At 40.4% G+C, this 27,868-nt stretch overlaps 1 protein-coding gene, 1 non-coding gene and 1 pseudogene across 3 annotated transcripts in view; 2 read left to right on the top strand and 1 right to left on the bottom strand.

Moving 5' to 3' along the window:
* Positions 1–27,868, top strand: part of POLR2B (RNA polymerase II subunit B) — a 63,462-nt gene that overhangs the window by 19,771 nt on the left and 15,823 nt on the right. For both annotated transcript variants that reach the window (XM_008993265.5, XM_002745805.7), the window contains 9 exons: positions 6,795–6,959; positions 12,075–12,271; positions 12,519–12,638; positions 13,716–13,902; positions 15,514–15,657; positions 15,901–16,040; positions 16,144–16,255; positions 26,173–26,327; positions 27,640–27,838. In XM_008993265.5, coding sequence (XP_008991513.1) covers positions 6,795–6,959; positions 12,075–12,271; positions 12,519–12,638; positions 13,716–13,902; positions 15,514–15,657; positions 15,901–16,040; positions 16,144–16,255; positions 26,173–26,327; positions 27,640–27,838 — 1,419 coding nt within the window. The remainder of the gene's footprint in view (positions 1–6,794; positions 6,960–12,074; positions 12,272–12,518; positions 12,639–13,715; positions 13,903–15,513; positions 15,658–15,900; positions 16,041–16,143; positions 16,256–26,172; positions 26,328–27,639; positions 27,839–27,868) is intronic.
* Positions 1,544–1,650, bottom strand: LOC118152510 (U6 spliceosomal RNA). Its single transcript, XR_004741270.2, has one exon. It is a non-coding gene; the product is annotated as a U6 spliceosomal RNA (small nuclear RNA).
* LOC118152541 (U6 spliceosomal RNA) lies at positions 9,890–9,988 on the top strand (annotated as a pseudogene).

Raw genomic sequence — 27,868 nt, 5'->3', positions numbered from 1 at the left:
CAATTCTCCCGCCCCAGCCTCCCGAGTAGCTGAGATTACAGGCGCACACCACCACGCCCGGCTAATTTTGTATTTTTAGTAGAGGCGGGGTTTCACCATGTTGATCAGGCTGGTCATGAACTCCTGACCTCATGATCTGCCCACCTTGGCCTCCCAAAGTGTTGGGATCACAGGCGTGAGTCACTGCGCCTGGCCAACTTTTTCTTTTTTTTTTTTTTTTGAGACGGAGTTTCGCTCTTGTTACCCAGGCTGGAGTGCAATGCCGCGATCTCGGCTCACCACAACCTCCGCCTCCTGGGTTCAGGCAATTCTCCTGCCTCAGCCTCCCGAGTGGCTGGGATTACAGGCACATGCCATCATGCCCAGCTAATTTTTTGTATCTTTAGTAGAGATGGGGTTTCACCATGTTGATCAGGATGGTCTCGATCTCTTGACCTCGTGATCCACCCGCCTCGGCCTCCCAAAGTGCTGGGATTACAGGATTGAGCCACCACGCCCCGCCCGCCTGGCCAACTTTTTCTACTCTTAGTGGACATTTATATTTTCAACTTTTGCCTGTTATAAGTAATGCCTCTCTGAATATTCTTCTACATGTCCTCTGAGGGAATTAGGCACTGATTTTTCTGGGGATATACCTAGGAGTAGGACTACCATCATAGGGCAGGTGAATATTTAAGTTTGGCAGATATTGCCAGATTCCCAACCTATTCCTACTAATTTACATGCCCACCAGCAGTATATAATAGATCCGGTTTCTCCACATTCTCACAAATGTTTTTAATTTTAGGCATTGTGGTGGGTGTTTACGGTTATCTCCTTGTGTTTGAATTTGCGTCTTCTTGATGAATAAGCACCTTTTCTTTTTTCTTTTTCTTTTTTTTGAGACAGAGTCTCTCTGTTGCCCAGGCTGGAGTGCAGTGGTGCGATCTTGGCTCACTGCAGCCCCCATCTCCCGGGCTCAAGCTATTCTTCTGCCTCAGCCTCCTACATAGCTGAGATTACAGGTAGTGCTACCACTCCCAACTAATTTTTGTATTTTTAGTAGAGACCAGGTTTCATCACGTTGGCCAGGCTGCTCTCAAACTCCTGACCCTGTCCACCTCGGCTTCCCAAAGTGCTAGGATTACAGACGTGAGCTACTGCACCCAGCTGAGTAATTACTGATTTTGATTAAGCTCTATTTATCAATCTTTTTTATGGTCAGTGCTCTTTGTGTCTGTTTAAGAACAGACTGCCCACTGTCTACTGTAGTGTGATTCACTTCTTGCCCCACAACTGTGAGATCCTTGCAGCCAGGGGCTGTATCTTACCGTGTTCTGTTCACTCCGAGCTTCATACAGAGCTTGGAACATGGCAGGAAGGAGCTCAAGAATCACTGAGTTTCTGGATGAATGCATGAATTCATGCACTGCCTGAAGTAACGCAGACAGTCTCTGCACAGAGATTTTACTTCCAATGATGAAAACAATTACTGAGAAAGCCCCTGATGCACATATGTGAGAAGGGATCATTATAATTGGCTACCACAGTTTAATTTTTTCGAATAAAATTGGAGCCCTTCATTAATTTTCGTGTCATCCTTGTGCAGGGACCATGTTAAACTTCTCTGTATCGTCTCAGTTTTAGTATATGTGTTGCCAAAGCAAGCACACAGTTTAATTCTAAACTGTGTATGAGCTGCTTTCTTTTTTTTTGTTTTTTTCTTTTCTTTCTTTTTTTTTTTTAATTGCATTTTAGGTTTTGGGGTATGTGTGAAGAACATGCAAGATTGTTGCATAGGTACACACATGGCAGCGTGATTTGCTGCCTTCTTCCCCTTCACCTATATCTGGCGTTTCTCCCCATGCTATCTCTCCCCAACTCCCCACCCCCCGCTGTCTCTCCGCTTTTTCCCCGCAACAGACCCCAGTGTGTGATGCTTCCCTCCCTGTGTCCATGTGTTCTCATTGTTCAACACCTGCCTATGAGTGAGAACATGCGGTGTTTGATTTTCTGTTCTTGTGTCAGTTTGCTGAGAATAATGGTTTCCAGGTTCATCCATGTCCCTACAAAGGACACGAACTCATCGTTTTTGATGGCTGCATAATATTCCATGGTGTATATGTGCCACATTTTCCCAGTCCAGTCTATCATCGATGGGCATTTGGGTGGATTCCTTCTTTTTCTATTGTTTGGAATAGTTTCAGAAGGAATGGTGTCAGCTCCTCTTTGTATCTCTTGTAGAATTCAGCTGTGAATCTGTCTGGTCCTGGGCTTTTTTTTATTCGGTAGGCTGTTAATTACTGCCTCAATTTCTGAACTTGTTATTGGTCTATTCAGGGATTCAGCTTCTTCCTGGTTTAGATTTGGGAGGGTGTATGTGTCTAGGAATTTATCAATTTCTTCTAGATTTTCTAGTTTATTTGCATAGAGGTGTTAATAGTATTCACTGATGGTAGTTTGTATTTCTGTGGATCAGTGGTGATATCCCCTTTATCATTTTTATTGTATCTGATTCATCTCTCTTTTCTTCCTTATTAGTCTGGCTAGCAGTCTATTTTGTTGATCTTTTCAAAAAACCAACTCCTGGATTCATTGATTTTTTTTTTTTGTAGGGTTATCATGTCTCTATCTCCTTCAGTTCTGCTCTGATCTTGGTTATTTCTTGTCTTCTGAATTTGTTTGACCTTGCCTCTCTAGTTCTTTTAATTGTGATGTTAGGGTGTCGATTTTAGATCTTTCCTGCTTTTTCTTGTAGGCATTTAGCGCTATTAATTTCCCTCTAGACACTGCTTTAAATGTGTCCCAGAGATTCTGGTACGTTATGTTTTTGTTCTCATTGGTTTCAAAGAACTTCTTCATTTATGCCTTAATTTTGTTATTTACCCAGTAGTCATTCAGGATCAGGTTGTTCAGTTTCCGTGTAGTTGTGCAGTTTTGAGTGACTTTCTTAATCCTGAGTTCTAATTTGATTGCACTGTGGTCTGAGAAGTCTCTCAGACTTTGTTATGATTTCCATTCGTTTGCATTTGCTAAGGAGTGTTTTTACTTCCAATTATGTGGTCAATTTTAGAATAAGTGTGATGTGGTGCTGAGAAGAATGTATACTCTGTTGATTTGGGGTGGAGAGTTCTGTAGCTGTCTATTTGGTGTGCTTGGTCCAGAGCTGAGTTCAAGTCCTGAATATCCTTGTTAATTTTCTGTCTTGTTGATTTGTCTAATATTGACAGTGGGGTGTTAAAGTCTCCCACTGTTATTGTGTGGGAGTCTTAGTCTCTTTGTAGGTCTCTAAGAACTTGCTTTATGAATCTGGGTGCTCTTGTATTGGGAGAATATATATTTAGGATAGTTAGCTCTTCTTGTTGCGTTGATCCCTTTACCATTACGTAATGCCTTTGTCTGTTTCGATCTTTGTTGGTTTAAAGTCTGTTTTATCAGAGAATAGGATTGCAACCCCTGCTCTTATTTGCTTGGTAAATATTCCTCCATCCCTTTATTTTGAGCCTATGTTTGTCTTTGCACATGAGATGGGTTGCCTGAATACAGCACACTGATGGGTCTTGACTTTGTCTGTGTCTTTTAATTGGGGCATTTAGCCCCTTTACATTTAACGTTAATGTGTAAATTTATCCTGTAATTATGATGCTAGCTGGTTATTTTGCCCCTTAATTGATGCTGTTTCTTCAGTGTCCATGGCCTTTACAGTTTGGTATGTTTTTGGAGTGCCTGGTACTGGTTGGTCATTTCCATGTTTAGTGCTTCTTTCAGGAGCTCTTGTAAGGCAGGTGTGGTGGTGACAGAATCTCTCAGCATTTGCTTGTCTGTAAAGGATTTTATTTCTTCTTTGCTTATGAAGCTTAGTTTGGCTGGATATGAAATTCTAGGTTGAAAGTTCTTTGAGAATGTTAAATATTGGCCCCCACTCTCTTCTGGTTGTAGGGTTTCTGCAGAAAGATCCACTGTTAGTCTGATGGGCTTCCCTTTGTGGGTAACAAGACCTTTCTCCCTGGCTGCCCTTAACAGTTTTTCCTTCATTTCAACCTTGATGAAATTTTTTTTCGTTTTCTTTTTTTTTTTTTTGAGACGGAGCCTTGGTCTTGTCACCCAGGCTAAAGTGCAATAGCACAATTTTGGCTCATTGCAAAACCTCCTCCTCCCAGGTTCAAGTGATTCTCCTGCCTCAGCCTTCTGAGTAGCTAGAATTACAGGCACCTGCCACCATGCCTAGCTAATTTTTGTATTTTTAGTAGAGACGGGGTTTCGCCATTTTGGCCAGGCTGGTCTCGAATGCCTGAACTCGTGATCTGCCCATTTCTGCCTCTCAGAGTGCTAGGACTACAGGCGTGAACCACTGTGCCCAGCCTTTCATAATATTTTATTTGTAAGATAAGCATTCTTCCCATGTGCACAATATTACTGGGTATTGCAAGAGATTATTAAAACACACAATCCTTATAGAGAAGATGGCCAGGTGTGGTGGCTCATGCCTGTAATCTCAGCACTTTGGGAAGCTGAGGTGGTGGGATTGCTTGAGCCCGGGAGTGTGAGACCAGCCTGGGCACCATGGCAAAACACTGTCTCTAGCAAAACAACAACAAAACCCCCCAAATTGACTGGGTGCGATGGCAGGTGCCTGTAGTCCCGGTTACTCTGGAAGTTGAGGTGGGAAGATTGAGTGCTGAGGTTGCAGTGGGCTGAGATTGGTGCCAGGTGCACTCTAGCATGGGTGATAGAGCCAGACCCTGTCTCAAAAGGAAGAAAGAAAGAAAGCAATGGTTTTATTGGGAATACAAGCTTTAGACATTAAATGGTAGTAACACAGTGCAGAGGTCAAATGACACCTATTATATATAACAGTTTTATAGAAATTTGGAGGAGAATGAGATTGCTAGTATGGTGTGTCCATGCAAACTTTGTTTTTTTGAGACAGGATCTCATTCTGTTGCCAAGGCTGAAGTGCAGTGGTAAGATCTTGCCTCACTGCAACCTCCACCTCCTGACTTAAGTGATTCTCGTGCCTCCACCTCCCAGGTAGTTAGATTATAGGCATGCACCACCACACCTGGCTAATTTTTGTGTTTTTTAGTAGAGACAGGGTTTCACTATGTTGCCTAGGCTGGTCTCTAACTCCTGAGCTCAAGTAACCTGCCTGCCTTGGCCTGCCAAAGTGCTGGGATCATAGGTGTGAGCCACTGCCTGGACCAGTTCATGACACTTCATAGAGAAGATGGGATTTGACTTACACTTTGAAAGATAGTATAGATTTATATAAGCAGAGAGAAACTGGAAGTACATTCTTATTGGAAGAGAGTGGGGATGAGTGTTTGGAGAATCACTGGAAGATAGCTTTGATTGAGCTGGATGGAGTATGTTGAATAATGAGTGACAAGTAGATGATCAGGGTGGATCTGGATTAGTGGATTTTAACTAAAAATTCACATCAATAACCTAAGACTCTTCTAAGTACAAAAGGGGGCCACCTTTCCAAATCTGCTGACCAATAATGGGAATGGGGGTGGAATGGGGCCCAGGTACAAGTATTTGATGGGAATGGGGGCAGAATGATAGAAGGATGAGTCAACTAAGATACAGTGATTTCTATTCTGAAGTTCCAGGAGAGTGGTGAATTTCCAGTAATTGATTTAGGAGAGAACGTAATAACTTCAGTTTGGACAAGCTTTTTGGGGAGTGCATGTTGTAGACATTATTTATTTTTCTTTAAAAAATTTAAAAAATATTTATAGAGATGAGTTCCTACTATGTTGTCCAGGGTGGTCTTGAACTCCTGGTCTCAAGCAGTCCTCCTGCTTTGGCCTCCCAAAGCGTCGGGATTATATGCATGAGCCACTGTGCCCAGCTCTATTATTCTATATTATTTTTTAATGTTCTGAGTGTTCTGAAATAAGATCGATGATGAAACAAATAATAATTGATTCCAAAAATGGAATAATTGATGTCCAAGTAGAAACAACCAGTTGGCAGTTGGAGACATGGGGGCACAGGAAAAAGATCAAGATGAAGATTTGGGTGTCACTTATGAAAAGTTTCTACTGAACAAACCCATGAGAGGAGTTCTAAAGAAGGAGGCCTGTGGTGGGAGGAGGAAGATGATGGAAATTATTAGAGGAATCATAATAATGTAGGGTTATGATGCCAAGGGAAGATAGAGTGAAATTGATATTTAATCAGACAAATATGATTAAAACTGAGAAATCAGGTATGTCATAGGCTAGTAACTTTTAATTTGTTTTTGTATGCATGTACAATTAAAGAGAGAAAAATTGGAAAAAAGAAGCTGTGTGAAAAGGGCCGTTAATTTTGAAACATTGAAACAAGGAAATGCCTCACAGACCGCTCTGATTTAATATTTATTTTTCATTGTGTGCTTAGCTTTTCTCCATATTTGTCTGTTCATATTCTCTTTTTTTTTTTAACCCCTCATCTCTTTCATTCTTCAGAGGTTTGTTTTTGGAGTGGGAGGTAGGGTGGGGAGAGTTAAGGAATCATTATTCATATTCTTTTGCAGCCAAAAGTGATTTCCAAATATAGTATTGGGTAATTCTGAGAGAATCTTGGCAGGCAGATAGGAGAGAATGGAAGTTCTCTTAGGTCTAAGTGACTCACCTGTGTGTAAAATTAGTATACTTGTTTCAGTGGTTTTGAAAAGCAGTCATAGGAGGTTCCTCATAGTATGGGAGGCATGCTTCTTTTGAAATATGCACAAATAATTTGTGTATTAAATGGTTCTCTTCATGTTTTTATATTGCCATGAGCTTTGGTATATTCATGTTCTAATGATATTTTTATTTTTCTAGGGTGCAAAAAAGAGTGCTATTGGTCAGCGCATTGTGGCAACTCTACCATATATCAAGCAAGAAGTTCCCATCATTATTGTGTTCAGAGCATTAGGTTTTGTGTCTGACAGAGATATTTTAGAACACATTATTTATGATTTTGAAGATCCAGAGATGATGGAAATGGTAATGTGAAAGCAAAATGTATTCAGAGCTTTATAAGAGATTTAGAGTTACTGATTGTTGCTAACCTTAAAACATAGTAGAAAGCTGTTCTGAAGAGTAATTTAGCTGTCACAAATCTCATGCCATTTACTGTGTAGTAGAAGCTTTCAGCCCTTCCTGGGCCTCACTTCTGTCAGTTTGGTGTAGAATAGACATGAAAACCAGAGGCAGCTGGAGTTAATGACAGCAGCAAGAAGAAGCAGTGGTAAGGAAGCTTACAGAAACACACCAGCTTGGTGCAATTTAGTAAAAAGGGAAGATGAGTAGTTGATGTCTGTTGTTTAACTTTTTATTTTGAAATAATTCAGATTTACAGAAAAGTTACAAAAAGGTCAGGCGTGGTGATTCATGCATATAATCCCAGCACTTTAGGAGGCCAAGGTGGGAGGATCACTTGAGTCCAGGAGTTTGAGACCAGTCTTGGCAACATAGGGAGACCCGTCTCTACAAAAAATGCAAAAGCCAGGCATGGTGGCATGTGCTTGTAGTTCCAGCTACGGAGGAGGCTGAGGTGGGAGGATCATTTGAGTCCAGGAGGTGGAGGCTGCAGTGAGCCCTAATCATGCCTTCCCATTCTAGCCTGGAGTGACAGAGTGAGACCTTATCTCAAAAAAGAAAAAAAAAAGTTGCAAGAATAATATAGAAAAGTCTTATATGCTCTTCACCCAAATTCACCATTTGTTACTTTTGTCACATTTGCTTTATCATTCATTCTTTCTATATATAACACATTTTTCTTTTCCTGAACCATTGGAGAGTTTAGTTATAGGCAGTAGCCCTTTATTCTCAAACACTTCAGTGCATGTTTTCTAAGAATCAAGATATTCACTTAGATAGTCATAGTGTAATTATTTAAATTAGAAAATTTTACTTTGATACAATACTGTTAATGTATAGATGTTACTCAGATTTTTGTCAGTTGTCCTGATAATAGTGAAAACTATTAAGTAGTAAGATCTGTACATTAATAGTGTATAATAATTTAAGTTTAATATCTTTTTTTTCCTGAGACAGAGTTTTACTGAGTCGCCCAGGCTGGAGTGATCTCAGCGCACTGCAACCTCCACCTCCTGGGTTCAAGTGATTCTCTTGCCTCAGCCTCCTGAGTAACTGGGATTACAGGCGCATGCCACTACGTATTTGTAGTAGAGACGGGGTTTTGCCAAATTGGCCAGGCTGGTCTCGAACTCCTGACCTCAGGGGATCCCTCCACCTCCGCTTCTTAAAGTTTTGGGATTACAGGCATGAGCCACTGTGACTAGCCAAGTTTAATATCTTACATAGTTCAGAGTCCAATTCAGAATCATGCATTGCATTTTGTTTCTGTGTCTTTTAAAGTCTTTTAAAATCTTTCCTTGGCCTCTTTTTTGGAGACAAGGTTTGTCTTTGTCACCCAGGCTGGAGTGCAGTGGTGTAATCTCAGCTCACTGCAACCTCCACTTCCTGGATTCAAGGGTTCTCCTGCCTCAGCATTCCCAGTAGCAGGGATTATAGGTGTACACCACCACACCTGGCTAGTTTTTATATTTTTAGCAGAGACGGGGTTTCACCATGTTTGCCAACCTGGTCTCGAACTCCTGATCTCAAGTGATCTGCCGCCTCAGCCTCCCAAACTGCTGGGATTACAGGTGTGAACCACCATGCCTGGCCTCCTTGGCCTTTCTTTGTCTTTCATAACATATAAAGTTTATAGAGGGCAGGCCATTTATTTGGTAGAATTGTCCTCAATTGAGTTTTTCACATAATTCTCCATGATTAGTTTCAGTTTATGCATTTTTTTAGCAGAAAAAATGTTTAAGGAATATGTGTTTCCCAGAGTGTCTCAGGAGTCATGTGATGCCATTTTGCCCCAATAGTGGTACTGTTAACTTTGATTGCTTCACAGTCGTGTCTGTTAGGTGCCTCCACTGTAAGGTTACTACTTTTGTGAGAACCTTTTATGGGAAGGGTTTTTGGGGTTAAATATCCAATTCCTTACCAGTTTTTCCCCTTGAGGTTCCTTGTCTGAACAGTAAATGATATTCTTAAAGTTGTCTTAAATTGTCCAGAGTGTTTAAGACTACAGAGAATTAAGGTAAACTGAAGGCTAAATCTTTGTCGCAAAGTTAGAATGGGGAGTGCATTTTAGTTATTTGAATATTTGTTGATGTGGTTACATGAGAAAAATGGGTTCTGGTTAGATTGTACTTTCAGATTTTGCCAGTAGTTATATGCCTCATTGTTATTATTATTTGAGGCAGGGTCTCGCTATGTCACCCAGGCTGAAGTGCAGTAGTGAAATCATGGCTCACTGCAACCTCGACTTCCGGGGCACCAGTAATCCTCCCACCTCAGCCTCCTGAGTAGCTGGGACCACAGGTATGCACCACCATGCCTGGCTCATTTTTTGTATTTTTGGTAGAGATGGGGTTTTGCCATGTTGCCCAGGTTGATTTTAAACTCCTGAACTTAAATGGTTTATACTCCTCAGCCTCACAAAATGCTGGAATTACAGGCATGAGCCACAGCGCCCGGCTCCAACCTGAAGTTTACGTAGTAAAGTGAAAAATATGATATGCTTTATGTATGTTATCCCTTTGTGTATTACTGTTTGTTTTTTCAGCACTTAGGAAGCTTAGGCCAATTTTTACAAGTCTCTGAGTTAAGCATTCACTTCATAAAACTGCTTTTTTTCCTTCTGAAAGTGCATTATTACTGTTATTCTTTTTTTTCTAATCTATATTTTAACAAAGTAGGTTTTTTTTTTTTTTTTAACAACAATGGCAATTTCCTTTAAAAAACGTATCCCTTTGATTTACTGTACTATCTGTGGCCTTGCTTTGACTGGTTACAGGGCTTTTTTCTTTGTTTCCATGATTGGAATTTTGATGTTTAAACTTGTGGTATGGTCCTTGCTTTTGTAGCACATGTACTAATATTGGAACAATATAGAGGTTAGCACACCTCTGTGTAAGGATGACATACAAATTTGAGAAGTGTTTCATATTTTTGTTTGACCCTTGGGTCCTCTACCCGTCTTTAAAAAAAAAAATTGTGGATCAGTGATTAAAAGACAGGAAATCAAGGGCAAGAAAGGCATTTCAGTGCCTGGGATAAGATCAGAGGGTACATACAGAAGTCAGAGTGGTCAAATGTTACCCTTCATTTCTCGTGCTCATTATTGTGTATAGTTGGAAATTTAGAATATTGGAATTGGTGTGCAACTTAGAAATTATTTTATGTAACCCTTTTGTAGGTAGGAAATCCATTACATGCCTTTCCAGAGGCCACAGATAGTGGCAGGAATGGAATACAGGTTTCTTTCTCAGTGTACTTTTAAAATAACTTTGGGTTGGGCACGGTGGCTCACACCTGTAATTGCAGCACTTTGGGAGGCTGAGAAAGGCAGATCACAAGGTCAGGAGTTCGAGACTATCCTGGCCAACATGGTGAAATCCCATCTCTACTAAAAAATACAAAAATTAGCTGGGCATGGTGGTGTGTGCCTGTAGTCTCAGATACTCAGGAGGCTGAATCAGGAGAATTACTTGATCCTGGGAGGCTGAGGCTGCAGTGAGCAGAGATCGCATTACTATATATCAGCCTGGGAGACAGAGCGAGACTGTATCTCAAAAAAAACAGAACAAAACAAAACTAAACAAAAAAACCTTTGGGCTGGCATGGTGGCTTACATCTGTAATTTCAGCACTTGGGGAAGCCGAGTGCTGAAAGGATTGAGTGCTGAGGTGGATTGTTTGAGGCCAGGAGTTTGAGACCAGCTTGGACAATTTTGGGCAACTTGGAGAAACCCTGTCTCTACAAAAAATGGAAAATTAGGGTGTGGAGATGCATGCCTATAATCCCAGCTACTCAGGAGGCTGAGGCACAAAAATCACTGGAACCCAGGAGGTGGAGGTTGTAGTAAGCCGAGATTGTGCCACTGTGCTCCAGCCTGGGCCACAAAGCAAGACTCTGTCTCTAAAAAAAAGAAGAAGAAATAGTTGGGTGTGTTGGATGTGGTGGTGTTGCCTGTACTCCTAGCTACTTGGGAGAGTGAGGTGGATCCTTTGAGCCTGGGAGGTTGAGGCTGCATTGAACCAGAATCTCATCACAGCATTCCAGCTAGCGCAGTGGGGTGAAACCCTGTCTCAAAAAATGAAATAAAATAAAAATAGTCTCCTTTGCAAAATATTGGGTTCAATTTAAATCTTTTTTTTTTTTTTTTTTTTTTTTACTCCAGGGTGCACACTGATTACAAATTTATTTTTCTTTTGTAGATTTAGGTTCTCACTTTCTTTCCCAGGATGGTTTTGAACTCCTGGGCTCAAACCATCCTCCTGTTTTGGCCTCCCAAAGTGTTAGGATTATAGGAGTGAGCCACGCCACCCAGGCTAAACATTTTTTAATACCAAAACTGAAAACAATCTGGCACATTTATCCATTTGTATAGTTCAGTGAATTTTAATTTGACTATGAAACTTCTGTAAATTGATTTTAGGTATCTGGAACTTTATTTTGCCATTGGTAAAATGTAAAAAAGAAACAGTACTCTTTTTTTTTTTTTTTGAGACAAGGTCTCTGTCACCCAGGGTGGACTGCAGTGGTACCATCTCAGCTGACTGCAGCCTCTACTTCTCAGGTTCAAGCGATTTTCTCACTTCAGCCTCCCAAGTAGCTGGGACTATAGGCGTGTGCCACTGCACCTGGCTGATTTTTTGTAGTTTTAATAGAGGCAAGGTTTTGCCGTGTTGCCCAGACAAGTCTCAAACTCCTGGACTTAAGCAATCTGCTCACCTTAGCCTCTTAAAGTGCTGGGATTACAGGCATGAGATGAGCCACACACTACTCTTTATAATGGAATTATTTGTATTTTCTAGAAAGTATAGTTACCTGTGCTAATGAGTGGATTTTGTCAGAGGCCTCTAGATCTCTGAGGTATCTTCTAAGATTTTGTGATTTCTTGATTTTCTAAAAATGCTTGCATATTTAATTAGGTTTGTAGGGATGCTTGGCTTAGTTATGAACTAAGTGGTAGTTTACTCATTTTAAGTTAACAACGTGAATTTGAAAATAACTTTCATTTAAATTATCTGATAGGTTAAACCTTCTCTTGATGAAGCTTTTGTCATCCAAGAACAGAATGTTGCACTAAATTTCATTGGTTCAAGAGGGGCAAAGCCTGGTGTTACTAAAGAGAAAAGAATTAAATATGCAAAGGAAGTTTTACAAAAAGAAATGCTCCCTCATGTTGGTGTCAGTGATTTTTGTGAGACCAAAAAAGCCTATTTCTTGGGGTATGTTAAATTTCATTGTTTTAAGTTCTTTATCAAGATATAGTCGAGATAAAGGTTTTTCTTAAAGTTAAAAATGATGATTAAAAAAAAAGTTAAAAATGATGTTTTTAACATATAAGTCAAGAAAAAAAGCCTAAAACGGTTTTTTTCCTCCCTTCCTTCCTTCCTTCCTTCCTTCCTTCCTTCCTTCCTTCCTTCCTTCCTTCCTTCCTTCCTCCTTCCTTCCTTCCTTTTTCTTTCTTTCTAGATATATGGTTCATAGGTTACTTCTAGCAGCTTTGGGTAGAAGAGAACTAGACGACAGAGATCACTATGGAAACAAGAGATTGGATCTTGCTGGGCCGTTGCTTGCATTTTTATTTAGAGGGTAAGAAATTACATAATGAAGTTGTTAAAACAGGGAGATTTATTTCACTTGAGATTGGTCATTGCACATGGCCAGGCTAAACTGTATTGGCACCCACGTTGGGTGCTTATAAAGTTAGCTACATTCTTTTTGCTACTTGCTCAGATTTAGTTTTGGTTCATGTCTAGGAAAGCCAAGTTTATAAGGAAAATATATTATGTGTTTATATTTTCTTTATTCCTCTGGTAGCTTTGTAAGATGTTTGAGAAAGCTGAATTATTGCCTTGGTTTTCCTAAGGATATTGGATTTTGTCCTGCTTTTGTATTGTTGTACACATATATACAAAAGCTGGAGAGAAATATTTAAAAATACTATCAGTGATAGTCTCGCAGTATTGGTATTATGTGCGATTTTTAATTCTTGATGTTTTTATATTTCCTATAATTGGAAAAAAGATGTTTTCAAAAATGAAATATGTAGACAATATAAAAAGGATAACATTGGCAGTGTTTTGCATGTGTTTTGTTATTTAGTATGTTATAGATTAGTGTTTTTCAGCCTTTTTTTGATACTGCCCCACTAAGGAGCCTCTTTTGACTTTTTTTTTTTTAGATAGAATTTCGCTCTTGTCGCCCAGGCTAGAGTGCAGTGGCATGATCTTGGCTCACTGCAACCTCCCCTTCCCAAGGCCAAGCGATTCTCCTGCCTCATCCTCCTAAGTAGCTAGGACTGTAGGCATGTGCCACCACGTCTGGCTAATTTTTGTGTTTTTGGTAGAGACAGGGTTTCTCTGTGTTGGCCAGGCTGGTCTCAAACTCCTGACCTCAGGTGATCTGTCTGTCTCAGCCTCCCAAAGTGCTGGGATTCCCACTGTGCCCCTCCTCTTTTGACATTTTTGTGTAATTGCTCCCCTGCCATATGTGTTCATGTACTATAGGTATGTCTGTGCTCTAGACATAAAAGAGCAATAACAACTTTCACTCTGCCCAAACCATTTTTGCTTGCCTTCCCCACACTTTTTTTTGCAGTATTGCTCCTGTTGACAATATTTGTTATAGACCTTTACATGTTTAAAATAATACCATTTTATTCGGCAGTATGTTTAAGAATTTACTTAAAGAAGTGCGAATCTATGCACAGAAATTTATTGATCGAGGAAAGGATTTTAACTTGGAGTTGGCGATTAAAACACGGATTATATCTGATGGCCTAAAATACTCGTTAGCTACTGGAAACTGGGGTGATCAAAAGAAAGCTCATCAAGCCAGAGCTGGAGTATCTCAGGTAATGGTGTCAACTACGACTACAGGTTCAGTAGGAAACATGCTGATAGGACTAGATTATTTTGTTTGTTGAATGTAAATTATTTTCTTTTTTTCTTTCTTTTCTTTTTCTTTTTTTTGAGAAAGAGTTTCTCTCTTGTTGCCCAGGCTGGAGTGCAATGGCGCAATCTTGGCTCACTGCAACCTCCACCTCCTGGGTTCAAGCAATTCTCCTGCCTCAGCCTCCTGAGTAGCTGGGATTACAGGCACCTGCCGCCATACCTGCTAATTTTTGTATTTTTAGTAGAGACAGGGTTTCACCGTGTTAGCCATGCTGGTCTCCAACTCCTGACCTCAGGTGATCTGCCCGCCTCAGCCTCCCAAAGTGCTGAGATTACAGGCATGAGCCACTGTGCCTGGTCTATATTGCTTTTCTTTCTTGGTCAAATATAAAACTACTGGGGACTTTTGAATTAAATGAACATGAAGTTTTCTTAAATTAGCTGTTAGCATTACTAAGTTAGATTTTTGGCTTGCAGTTTAGAAACTCAATTAACAGAGTAGCTGTTTAGCAGGTGAGACAGTCCAAGTTAGTGAAATTTCTATGTCTTAGAAGCTCCATATTAGAAGTTAATCCAGAGAATTAACGGGCATTGCCTCCTTTGTTGGAAAGTGCAGTACTTCTGACTCTGGTTTCTATATATTGGTCTATTACACATATAGGGTCTATTACACATATATTCTCAGATGAAGTAATGGAGAAAAGCGTTTTAAAGAGTGTCTCACTATGCATTTTAATGTTATGTACTTGCTTATCATAGATGATTGAATACCTGTAATGTACTTTATGCAATTTTTTAGGGGGATCTCCTCCTCCTTGTTTAAACTACCCTATACTAGTATTACCTGATTGATTTGGCATTCAAACACCAATATCAATCTCCTTATTCCTAGAAATCTAGATATTCTTAAGAAATTTTGAGGGGCCGCTGATAGCAAAGTTAAAACTTAAATTCCTTTTAATTCAGTAAGGATTTATTGGGTATATTTGATACTTGTGATACTAAGTTGACAAACATGAATGAGATGCTATCTCACCCTTCAAGGAGCTCATCAGCATCTAGCAGAGGAAACAGTTTCATTCATGTGTAGCTCATTATGCCCTGTGCTGTGTTATGATAAATGCCACACTGCAGATTCAGTTCAAGAAATTGTTATTGGGACTTATGATGTGCCAGGTACTCTGCCACATGCTGGAGATGCAGTGATCCCCAGTCTTCAGTAGTTGACAGTCTGTGTTTGTAGACAGATGTAAACAGATAATTACAACATGGCACGGTAACTATTATAGTAAGAGATGTGCACTACTGCTCTGTGGGAATGCTGGAGAAAGGTACTTAGCACAGCCCGAGAAGGTGAAAAGAAGTTCTTGTTTAGGAGATAAACAAAGTGTTATAGTATGAATTTTTCTCTTACATATTCTGGAATTACAGTTTTGTTTTTCTCTGCTATTTATTTAAAGGATATTTTAGAAGCTAGTTTTCATTTTCCAAGTATTTGCCTTTTTTGTTCAAACTTTTGCCTGTGAATCACAGAAATGTCCAAACTTTAAAGATTTGTTATTTTTTTCTAGGTGTTAAACCGCCTGACTTTTGCGTCTACTCTTTCTCACCTGCGTCGTTTAAATTCTCCTATTGGTAGAGATGGCAAGCTAGCAAAACCAAGACAGTTGCATAATACGTTGTGGGGAATGGTGTGTCCTGCTGAGACCCCAGAGGTAATACATTAGAATTTATATTCAAGACAAAAAGTCAGTGAGTAATTATGTAGGACATAATTACTTTTAGAAGTAGACTTTTAAAAATTATACAGAGCAGTTTAGAAATAAGATATCATTTATAATTTTATTCTTAGAAAGTAAGAATAAATCTTGAAATCAAATTGAAGGAAAAATGTTTATGGAAAAGAAGTTTGATAGGCATGTAACATCAGAATGACTAACACTTGGTTTCTTTTTTAGGGCCATGCTGTAGGACTTGTGAAGAATTTAGCTTTGATGGCATATATTTCAGTTGGATCTCAACCATCTCCAATTCTGGAATTTTTAGAAGAATGGAGTATGGAAAATTTGGAAGAAATTTCTCCTGCAGCTATTGCTGAGTGTGTAAAGATGGAATTAGCTTTTTAAACTATAGTTAATCTTTAGTTGTAGCTTAGTATAGAATTGTTAAGTGTAAAATGCTTCTGTTTTTTTTCATTGTAGTGCAACCAAAATTTTTGTTAATGGCTGCTGGGTTGGAATACATAAAGATCCCGAACAACTTATGAATACCCTAAGGAAACTGCGACGTCAGATGGACATCATTGTGTCTGAGGTAAGAATCTTTAGTTAAGAGGGTGTGTTCTGTGAGACTTTTCAACAAGGCATACGACTAGTGAAAGTTATCTTTCTAATTTTTTTAGTGAATGTTATCTTTGCATTGACATCCTTTCTTTGAACTTTATTACTTTGAACTCTAAAGTGTAAATTTAATTATAAGCTGTTGCTAGTCTGGGTGCAGGGGCTCATGCCTGTAATCCTAGCACTTTGGGAGGTGAAGGTGGGTGGATCACCTGAGGTCAGGAGTTCAAGACCAGCCTGGCCAATATGGTGAAGCCCCATCTCTACTAAAAATACAAAAATTAGCTGGATGTGGTGGCATGTGCCTATAATTCCAGCTACTCGGAAGGCTGAGACAGGAGAATTGCTTGAATCCAGGAGGCAGAGGTTGTAGTGAGGCGAGATTGAGCCACTGACTGCACTCTAGCCTAGGTGGCAGAGTGGGACTCTGTCTCAAAAAAAAAAAAAAGTTATTGCTTGCTTTGATCTTTTTTTATTTTTTTAAATTAAAAAAATTTTTTGTCTTTTTTAGCAGCATGAAAATTTTTTTCCTTTTTTTTTTTTTTCCTTTTTGGCTTGTTTTAATCTCTAGATACATGCTTCTAAAAATTTTGACACATTTTAAATTATTAAGTTATATTTTAGAACTCATAAAGTAAAAATTCTTTGCGGGATCTTTTTATAAAGCTGAGAATACTTTTAAAAAGGGAATAACCATCTGGGATTTATCCTTTGAATCCAGAGATTCATTCATAAAACATGATACACTTCTAATAGATTCTTTTATATTTAGGTGGATATTGAAGTGCTTTGGGATTAGGATGGGGTTTAAAAAAATTATTACAATAAGGCCAGGCCTAGTGGCTCATACCTGTAATCCCAGCACTTTGGAAGGCCGAGGTGGGCAGATTACTTGAGGTCAGGAGTTCAAGACCAGCCTGGTCAACATGGCAAAACCCTGCCTCTACTAAAAGTAAAACAAATTAGCCGGGTGTGGTGGCATGTGCTTGTAGTCCCAGCTACTCGGGAAGCTGAGGTATGAAAATAACTTGAACCCAGGAGGCAGAGGATGCAGTGGGCAGAGATCGTGTGCTATTGTACTCCAGCCTGGGCAACAGAGCAAGACTCTGTCTCAAAAAAAAGCAAAAGGCCAGGTGCAGTGGTTCATGCCTGTAATCCCTGTACTTTGGGTGGCCGAGGCAGGCAGATCACCTGAGGTCGGGAGTTCGAGACCAGCCTGACCAACATGGAGAAACCGTCTCTACTAAAAATACAAAATTAGCCGGGCATGGTGGCGCATGCCTGTAACCTCAAACTTGATTGAGGGATTAAAGCATGTACCAGTGGCCAGGCATGGTGGCTCATGCCTGTAATCCATCACTTTGGGAAGCCAAGGTGGGCAGATCACGAGGTCAGGAGTTCAAGACCAGCCTGGCTAACATAGTGAAACCCCATCTCCCTGCACATTGGGTGGCCAAGGCGGGCAGATCACCTGAGGTCGGGAGTTCAAGACCAGTCTGACCAACATGGAGAAACCCTGTCTCTACTAAAAATACAAAAAAATTAGCTTGGCATAGTGGCGCATGCCTGTAATCCCAGCTACTCACTTGCGAGGCTGAGGCAGGAGAATTGTTTGAACCCCAGAGATAGAGGTTACGGTGAGCCGAGATCATGCCATTGTCCTCCAGCCTGGGCAACAAGAGTGAAATTTCATCTCGAAAACAAAACAATGTAGTGCGAACTTTATTACTCTCCCAAGTAAGGGTTTTAGTATACTGTTTGAGGAATGTAGCTCAGGCTTTTGACTTTCCCAAATCTACACCTTGGTTGAAAGTGGTTTTGGAGAGAAACTGAACACACTTAGCCATTAGCTGGTCTTTGTATCTAACAAAGCAGAGAAGAGTGGTTGTTCTGGTTGTTCTAGGCCTTTTCCAGCAGCAGGACCTGAGTTTCTTTTTTCTGGAGAGGGGGACAGAGTCTGGCTCTTGCCCAGGCTGGAGTGCAGTGGTGTGATTTTAGCTCACTGCAACCTCTGCCTTCCAGGTTTAAGAAATTCTCATGCCTCAGCCTCCTGAGTAGCTGGGATTATAGACCTGTATCACCATACCCAGCTAATTTTTTTATTTCTATTTTTATTTTTTTGAGATGGAGTCTCGCTCTCTCACCCAGCCTGGAGTGATCTTGACTCACTGCAATTTCTGCCTCTCGGGTTCAAATGATTTTCCTGCCTCAGCTTCCTGAGTAGCTGGCATTACAGGTGCCTGCCACCACGCCTGGCTAATTTTTGTAATTTTGGTAGAGATGAGGTTTTGCCATGTTGGCCAGCCTGGTGTTGAACTCCTGACCTCAGGTGATCTACCCGCCTCAGCCTCCCAAAGTGCTGGGATTATAAGTGTGAACCACCATGCCCTGCCGATTTTCATATTTTTGGTAGAGTTGGGGTTTTGCCTTAGTTGGCCAAGCTGGTCTTGAGCTCCTGGGCTCAAGCCATCTGCCTGCCTTGGCCTCCTAAAGTGCTGGGATAACAGATGTGAGCCACTGAGCCTAGCCTGGCCCTGGGTTTTGACCTAGGCTTATTTACAGCTTGAAGGCAGGAAAAGCGTCATTCACTTGAAGGCAGGCAAGGCTAAGAGAAAGCTTAAAAAAAAAACGAAATTCTCTCTCTCTCTCTCTCTCTCTCTCTCTATTTTGTTTGTTTGTGAGACAGAGTCTTGCTCTGTCAGGCTGGAGTGCAGTGGCACAATCTCCGCTCACTGCAGTGGCACAATCTGGGCTCACTGCAACCTCTGCCTCCCAGGTTCAAGCGATTCTCCTATCTCAGCTTCCCAAGTAGATGGGACTACAGGCACGTGCCACCAATGCCCAGCTAATTTTTATGTTTTTAATAGAGATGGGATTTCGCCACATTGGCCAGGATGGTCTCGATCTCTTGACCTTGTGATCTGCCCGCCTTGGCCTCCCAAAGTGCTTGGATTAGGCGTGAGCCACCGTGCTGGGCCAATATCTTTATTTTTTAATAGAGGTGGGCTCTCACTGTGTTGCCTGGCTGGTTTTAACTTCTGGGCTCAAGAGTTCTTCCTGCCTTGGCTTCCCAGTGTTGGGAGCTAAGCACCAGGTTGGCTGTATTTTTTGTTTGTTTGTTTTGAGAGGATCTGTCTCTGGTGCCTAGGCTGGAATGCAGTGGCACAATGATCGCTTACTGTAGCCTCTACCTCCCGGGCCCCAGTGATCCTCACATCTCAGGCTTCCAAGTACCACAGGTGTGTGCCACCACACCCAGGTTTTGTTACAGTGCGTATTTATGTTTAGCTCTGCTGTTAGAGTGAGAAGAAGCCATAGGTAGTACATAACTGAAAAAACTGTTTACAAAAACGGCTGGTGGGTGAGGGCAATAGCCTTTGCTGACCTCTCCAGTTTAGATCTCTGTGACTATAAATAGTGTCTTTTACTTAAATACCTCTGAGAATGCTTATACCGTACAGTAACTTATTTGCCTGCCTCATTGACTACACTTTTGGCTTCTTAGAGGCAGGGAACATGTCTTAATGTGACTTTGTATTTTCAACTCTGAGTATGTCTTATATAAAGTAGAAATTGAGTAAATGTTGAACATATAAATGGACCCTATGTCCTTGGACTAGGCATTTTAATCTATTGGAAAACAATGTTGGGAGGCGCTAAGTGGGAGAATTATGTATATTCTTCAGGAGTCTAGTACTTTTTCTTCATATTTTCTGATACCAGAGGTCCTTATTTTACCTGTTTCCAGCTTGTTGTACCCATTAAGAAGGCTTTTCTGTCAGTTCTGTTTTGACTTACTAAAGAATACCTATTTCCTGTGGGACTCAAGATACTCTCTGGCCTTTGAGAAGGCACAGCTCAATTTATGACCTTACTGTTAAGACAGTAGGATGGTCAGGTGTGGTGGCTCATGCCTGTAATTGCCTAACTTTGGGTGGCTAAGGTCGGAGGAATGCTTGAAGCTAGGAATTTAGGACCAACCAGCCTGGGCACCGTTTCAAAATTAGCTGCTGGGCAGCTAATTTTTGTATTTTTGGTAGAGACGGGGTTTCACCGTTTGTATTTAAGAAAAAGGAAAAAGGACCATAGAGCTGTATTCTTTGTTTTTGAGGCGGGGTCTTGCACTGTTGCCCAGGCTGGAGTGCAGTGGTGCAACGTCCACTATAACTTCTGCTTCCCAGGTTCAAGTGATTCTCCTGCCTCAGCCTCCCAAGTAGTGCTGTAAGGGCGCCTGCCACCATGCCCATCTAATTCTTTTGTGTTTTTAGTAGAGACGGGGTTTCACTATGTTGATCAGCCTGGTCTTGAACTCCTGACCTTGTGATCCACCTGCCTTGGCCTCCCAAAGTGCTGGGCTTACAGGCATAAACCACCATACCTGGCCAGTAGAGCTATTTAGTTTTCTAAGAACTTAAGGTAGTGTATTTGAAAGCAGAATCTTTCTTGGACTTTAGGATACTGATGATATTTTTGCTCACAGTGTTTCTCCTCAAATTACTTACTTTCTTTTTTTTTTTTTGAGACAAAGTTTCATTCTGTCGCCCAGGCTGGAGTGCAGTGGCGCAATCTCGCAATCTCGGCTCACTGCAACCTCCACCTCCTGGGCTCAAGTGATTCTCCTGCCTCAGCCTCCTGAGTAGCTGGGATTACAGGCACACACCACTGCATCCAGCTAATTTTTGTATTTTTGGTAGAGTCGGGGTTTCAGCCTGTTACCCAGGCTGGTCTTGACCTGAGGTGATCCACCTGCCTTGGCCTTCCAAAGTGCTGATGTGAGTCACCGTGCCTGGCCTCCCCAAATTACTTTCTGAGGACAGGCAGTTGGCTAGGAACTTGGAACATTTTCTTTTTCTTGGCTTTTGACTCTTTCATTTTGGAGAAAAACTTGATGTTTTGATGTTTTGTTTTTTGAGACAGGGTTGCCCAGGCTGGAGTGCGGTGGCAGGATTACGGCTCATTGCAGCCTTGACTTCCTGGGTTCAGTGATTCTCCCATTTCAGCCTCCCAGGTAGCTGGGACTATAGGACATGCCACCGTGCCCAGCTGACTTTTTTTTCTTTTGTGTTTTTTATAGAAAAGGGGTTTCTCCATGTTGCCCAGGCTGGTTTTGAACTTTTGGGCTCAAGCCATCCGCTTACCCATCCTCGCAAAGTGCTGTGATTACAGGCATGATTTACCACATCTGGCTGGTGTTTTTGATCAAGGTTTTATGGTGTACCATGGTTTTTATACTGAGTAATCCAAATCTTTTTTTTTTTTTCTTAAATAAACCCAATCCTTTCCTTCATAAGAGGATCCAGGTGTCATTTCACTTTATAAAAGTGCTTCTGTGGGAAAATACCAATCTATATTTCAGTTTCCCAACTCACTGATAATTCATTTCTTCATTGGCTTTCAAGATTATATGTTATTAATAGATCAAAATAGTTCCTTAGAAATTCTTATTTGTTTCCTTTTTGACCTATTTTATTAAATATGGGTACTTCAGATTACACAGTGCTTTTATTTATTTATTCTTTTGAGACGGAGTCTTGCTCTGTTACCCAACCTGAGTGCAGTAACGCTATCTTGGATTACTGCAATCTCCACCTCCCTTGTCCAAGCGATTCTCCTGCCTCAGTTTCCTGAGTAGCTGGGACTATATAGGTGTGCACCACCACACCCAGCCAATCTTTATGTTTTTGTAGAGACAGTGTTTTGCCATGTTGGCCAGGCTGTTCTCAGACTCCATGCAGTGCTTTTTAAATAATTCTTTCCTTTTTAAAAAATTTATTTGTTTGAGACAGGGTCTTACTCTGTTGCCCAGGTTGGAGTGCAGTGTCGCGATCTTGGCTCACTGCAACCCCAGCTTCCAGGGTAATTAGGACTACTATAGTCAGCTACCCTGGAAGAAAATATAAAACAATTTTTGTACTTTTTTGGTAGAGATAGGGTTTTGTTTTTTTATTCTTTTGGAGATAGGGTTTCACCATGTTGCCCAGGCTAGTCTTGAATCCCTGGACTCAAGCGATTTGCCTACCTTAGCCTCCCAAGGTGCTGGAATTACAGTTGTGAGCCACTGTGCCCAACCTCTTTTAATAATTCTTATGTTTTTTATTGTAAATTTTCTCAACATATTTTTGATATTTTCTAGGAATATATTTTTTGGACCAGTGCTGTCTAATAGAAATATTTTTATTTTAAATTTTGCAGCCATCATATTAAAAAGGAAATAAATACAAATAATTTTAATAGCTTCTTTTTGTTTCTTTTGTGAGACAGAGTCTCTTTCTGTTGCCCAGGCTGCAGTGCAGTGACGTGATCTCAGCTCACCGCAACCTCCCACCTCCCAGGTTCATTGATTCTTCTATCTCAGCCTCCCAAGGAGCTGGATTATAGGTGTGTACCAACACACCCAGCTAATTTTTGTATTTTAAGTAGAGACAGGGTTTCACCATGTTGGCCAGGCTAGTCTTGAACTCCTGCCCTCAGATGATCTGCCCGCCTTGGTTTCCCAAAGTGTTGGGAATATAGGCACTGTGCCCGGCCTTTAATGGCATGTTTTATTTGACTTGATACATCTCAAAGTATTACATCAGCATTCTATTAATATAAAAATTATTAATGAACTATTTTACATTCTTTTTTCTCTGTTTTGGTACTGTTGTTCAAAGCCATTATGTAGTTTATACTTACAGCACATCTCAGTTCAGAATGGCTACATTTCAGGTGGTCAGTAGTCACATGTGGCTACATGAGCCACCACATCTAGCTAACCTAAAGACTTTTAAGCTTAAGCAAAATCCTGTAATTAACATGCTTCATAATAAAAGTTAAGAAAAACAACTACATTCAGGATTATATAAAGGAAACAGCTGAGTAATATAAAAAAAAAAAAAGAAAAACCAATGTGACTCCGAAGAGTACAGAGTTTTTGAGGGCAATGAAACTATTCTAAAATTAGTGGTCATGGTTGTGCAACCTTGTGAACATATTCAAAACCGTTAATTGTATACTTTTAAAAAAATGGTTAATTTGCCATTTGCAGTGGCTCAGGCCTATAATTCCAGCACTTTGGGAGGCTCAGGCGGGTGGATCACCTGAGATCAGGAGTTCAAGACTAGCATGGCCAACATGGTGAAACCGTATATCCACTGTATTAGATAGCTAGGCTATAGGCCATTTGTCTGATGGTGGATATGAGAAGTCAGGCTAATGACTGGGAAAGGCTAGTCAAGGCAGAGTGATATAGGGGCTGGTGTTTGAAAGGTTACAGGGTGAGATATAATCAGTAAAGAGCCAAAATAAATTGTCATATACTAGTGTTTGTGGTATTGAAAAAATATTTCCTACGTTAACTTGGGTGACATTATCATTAGATATTATTGCCAAGGTTAAATTATTTCATTCATAAAATTTTAAATTCTTAAATTTTTTTTTTTTTTTTTTGGTGGAGGAGGAAGGCAGGAAGGGAGGGAAGAAGGACGGTAGGGAGGAAGGAAGGGATGAAGGAAGGAAGGAAGGAAGGGAGGAAGTGGGGAGGGAGGGAGGGAGGGGGGGAAGGGAGGGAAGGGAAGGAAGGGAAGGAAGGAAGGAAGGAAATCAAGCAATGAGAGAGACATTGCTGACCTGGATCTAGAGGTTTACAAGTTGATTTCTTTTTTTTTGAGAGAAGGAAAGAAAAAAAAAAATAAGTAAAGGAGAGGAAGAAAGAGGAAGAGAAAGAGGGAGAGTAAATGGAAATATTGCTTTATTTTGAAAAAAATTGGGTATTAATAATGGCCAATCAATGTTTCATTTAAACTTATGGGTAGGTGTGATGTGGTATTGACAAGAATGTATATTTTGTGTATTTGAAGTGGAGAGCTCTATAAATATTTATTAAGTTTACTTGTTCCGGATCTGAGTTCGAGTCCTTGATATCCTTATTAATTTTCTGTCTCATTGAATCTAAGTCTCTTATCTGGGTGTTAGGATCGTTAGCTCTTGTTGTTGCATTGATCCTTTTACCACTATATCTTTGTTGCTTTAAAATCTATTTTATCCAATACGAGAATTGCAACTCCTGCTTTTTATTTATTATTTATTTTTGCTCTCCATTTGGTTGGTAAATCTTTCTCCATCCCTTTGTTTTGAGTCTTTGTGTATCCTTGCATGTGAAACAGGTCTGGATGTAACATGCCATTGGGTTTTGGCTGTGTCTTTTGATTGGGGGATTTAGTCGATTTAAATTTAGGCTTACTGCCATTTGATGTTGACTGGCTGTTTTATCCATTCGTTGGTGTAAATTCTTTATGTTGGTGCTTTTACTTTTTGGTGTATTTTTAGGAAGGCTAATACTGGTTGTTTCTTTCTGTGTGTAATACTTCTTTCAGAAGCTCTTGTAAAGCAGGCCTGGTGGTAAAAGATTTTATTTTTCCTTTAGTTGTGAAGCTTAGTTTGGCTGGATATGAAATTCTGGGCTGAAGGTTCTGTTCTTTGAGGATGTTGAATATTGGCCCCCACTCTCTTCTGGCTTGTAGAGTTTCTGCTGAGAGATCTGCTGTAAGTCTGATAGGCTTGCCTTTGTGGGTAACCTGACCTTTCTCTCTGGCTGCCCTTAGTATTTTCTCCTTCGTTTCAACCCTGGTGAATCTAACGATTATGTGCCTTGGGGTTGTTCTTCTTGAGGAATATCTTTGTGGTGTTCTCTGTATTACCTGGGGTTGAATGTTGACCTGCTTTGCTAGTTTAGGAAAATTTTCCTGAATAATATCCTGAAGGGTATTTTCCAGCTTGGATTCATTCTCTTGGTCGCATTCAGGTGCACCTATCAAACATAAATTTGGTCTTTTCACATAGTCCCACATTTCTTGGAGACTTTGCTCATTCCTTTTTAACCTTTTTTCTCTAATCTTTTCTTCACGTTTTATTTCATTAAGTTGGACTTTGACCTCTGATATCCCTTCTTCTGCTTGAACAATTTGAGTGTTTAAACCTGTGCATACTTCTCGGAGTTCCTGTATTGTATTTTTCGGTTCCATTAATTCACTCATACTCCTCTCTAAGTTGTCTATTCTCAATAGGATTTCATCAAACCTTTGTTCAAAGTTCCTAGTTTCTTTACGTTGGGCTACAACATGGTCTTTTAACTCACCGAAGTTTGTTATTATCCATTCCTTGAAGAGTGATTCTGTCATCAGGATGCGCTCGTTCTCCATCAAGCCTTGTTCCATTGTTGATGTGGAACTGTGATCATCTTTAGAGGGAGAGGCGTTCTGATTTTGAGTATTCTCAGCTTTTTTACGCTGGTTTCTTCCCATCATTGTAAATTTATCCTCCTGTCGTCTTTGAAATTACCAACTTTCAGATTAGGTCACTTGAGTGGACGTCCAGGTTATTAGTTCCCAGGGCCAGAGCAGCGGTGTTAAGACTGACGGTGCTTTTCTGCCCAGGATTCTCCTGTCTGGCTTCCTTCTTGTGTCCGTAGTAGGCGACTCTGCCTTCCCGGGGCTCCAAACCTCGGTCAGAAGGGAAACTGGTCCTGTTTACTCTGCTCTGAGAGCTGCCGCGCCAAGGTGCCGGCAGAACCGCTGCGCCGGCCACGAGAGTCGCGCTGGCCACCCGTGTGTTTCCTCCACTGGGGGATCTTCTGCTCCGTGAGCGACCAGAATTTGTCTGAAAGTGTGGCGTCCTCTAGTTCTCTGCACCTTCCCTGAGAGCTGCAATCCCGGGATGTTAGCTATCGGCCATCTTGGATCGTTCTCAAATTCTTTAATTTTTAATGTTAAACAATAGTAAACTAAGATTTGCACTTTTGACTTGGCAAATTCGTTGCTCCAGAAACTTAGTAGGATTTGTATTGTATTTTTAACTAAGTCTAATAATAAAGAGAAAATAAAAATTCATGAGACTTTTTTTTTTTATATATAGGTTTCTATGATCAGAGATATTCGAGAGAGGGAGATTCGGATCTATACAGATGCAGGCCGTATTTGTAGACCACTTCTGATTGTGGAAAAACAAAAGTTACTTTTGAAGAAGAGGCATATTGATCAATTGAAAGAGAGAGAATATAACAACTACAGGTAAAAACATGCAGTGGGAAAATGTGTGTATTCAAAAATTGAGATAGAATTTATTTAACGTAAATTAATTATTTTATTTTTGTTTTTAATATTTTATTTAATTTTAATATATATATTTTTGACATAGCCTCAACTCTGTTGCCCACACTGGAGTGCAGTGACCTGATCTCTGCTCACTGTAACCTCCTCCTCCTGGGTTCAAGCAGTTCTCTGGTCTCAACCACCCTAGTGCTGGGATTACAGGTGTGCACCACCAAACCTGGCTAATTTTTGTATTTTGGGTAGAGACAGGGTTTTGCCATGTTGGCCAGGCTGGTCTTGAACTCCTGGTCTCAGGTGTTCCTCCTGCCTCGGCCTCTCAAAGTGCTGGGATTATAGGCATGAGCCACCATGTCCGGCAAGTTAACCATTTTAAAAAAGTATACAATTAGTGGTTTTTAGGATGTTTGCAAGGATGTCCAACCATCACCTCTATCTGATTTTAGAATACTTTTATTGCCCCCCCAAAACTCTGTACTCTCAGGAGTCACATTTGTTTTTCTTAACTTTTATTATGAAGCAAGAAAATGAATAGGATTTTGTTGAAGCTTAAAAGTCTTTTGATTGACCAGGTGTGGTGGTTCATGCCTATAATTTCAGAACTTTGGGAGGTCAAGGTGGGAGGATTGCTTGAGGCCAGAAGTTCAAGACCAGTCTGGGCAACGTAGTGAGACTCCCATCTCTACAAAAAATAAAAAAGTTAGTCAGGTGTGGTGGAATGCACCTGTGGTCTGGCTACTCAGGAGGCTGAGGCAGGAGGATTACTTGAGCCAGGAATAGTGAGCTTCGATTGTACCAGCCTGGGCAACAGAGCAAGACCCTGTCTCAAAAAAAAAAAAAAAAAAGTGTTTGTGATATGTTAAAATCTATTAGTAGTAATAGTGACAAATAGCCTGTATAACCTAAATATAATATATTGCGTGTAATATGATGTAATAATATGAATAATTAAGAAATATAAAAAGATGAAGCTGCGTTAAATATTTTTTTTAGCTATATGAATGTATAGTTATGGATACTAATGTAAAAATAATTCAAACTATATATAATAAATCAAAAAATTGCCTTCCAATTTATACTCTCTTCTTCACAAGTAAATACTGGTAACAGTTTGGTGTGTATTCTACCAGGCCTTATTCTCCAGCAGCTTATCTTTTTCACTCTTAATCACGTAACTGTGCTGGTCAGTAAATATAAATATGGGAATACTTTTAAGTAGGAGGGTTAGTTAAAATATTTTAGGAAATGGAAAATTGAGTGAATTCTTTTTTAGTTGGCAGGATCTTGTGGCCAGTGGGGTAGTGGAATATATTGATACTCTGGAAGAAGAAACAGTGATGCTTGCAATGACTCCAGATGATTTACAGGAGAAAGAAGTAGCTTATTGTTCTACATACACACACTGTGAGATTCATCCATCAATGATCCTTGGTGTCTGTGCATCTATTATTCCCTTTCCTGATCATAACCAGGTTGGTATCACTTTTTGTCTACCTGTATAA

This window comes from Callithrix jacchus, chromosome 3 (assembly GCF_049354715.1).
Source record: "Callithrix jacchus isolate 240 chromosome 3, calJac240_pri, whole genome shotgun sequence".
Taxonomy (NCBI): Eukaryota; Metazoa; Chordata; class Mammalia; order Primates; family Cebidae; genus Callithrix; species Callithrix jacchus.
This window is presented reverse-complemented; position numbering and strand designations above follow the sequence as displayed.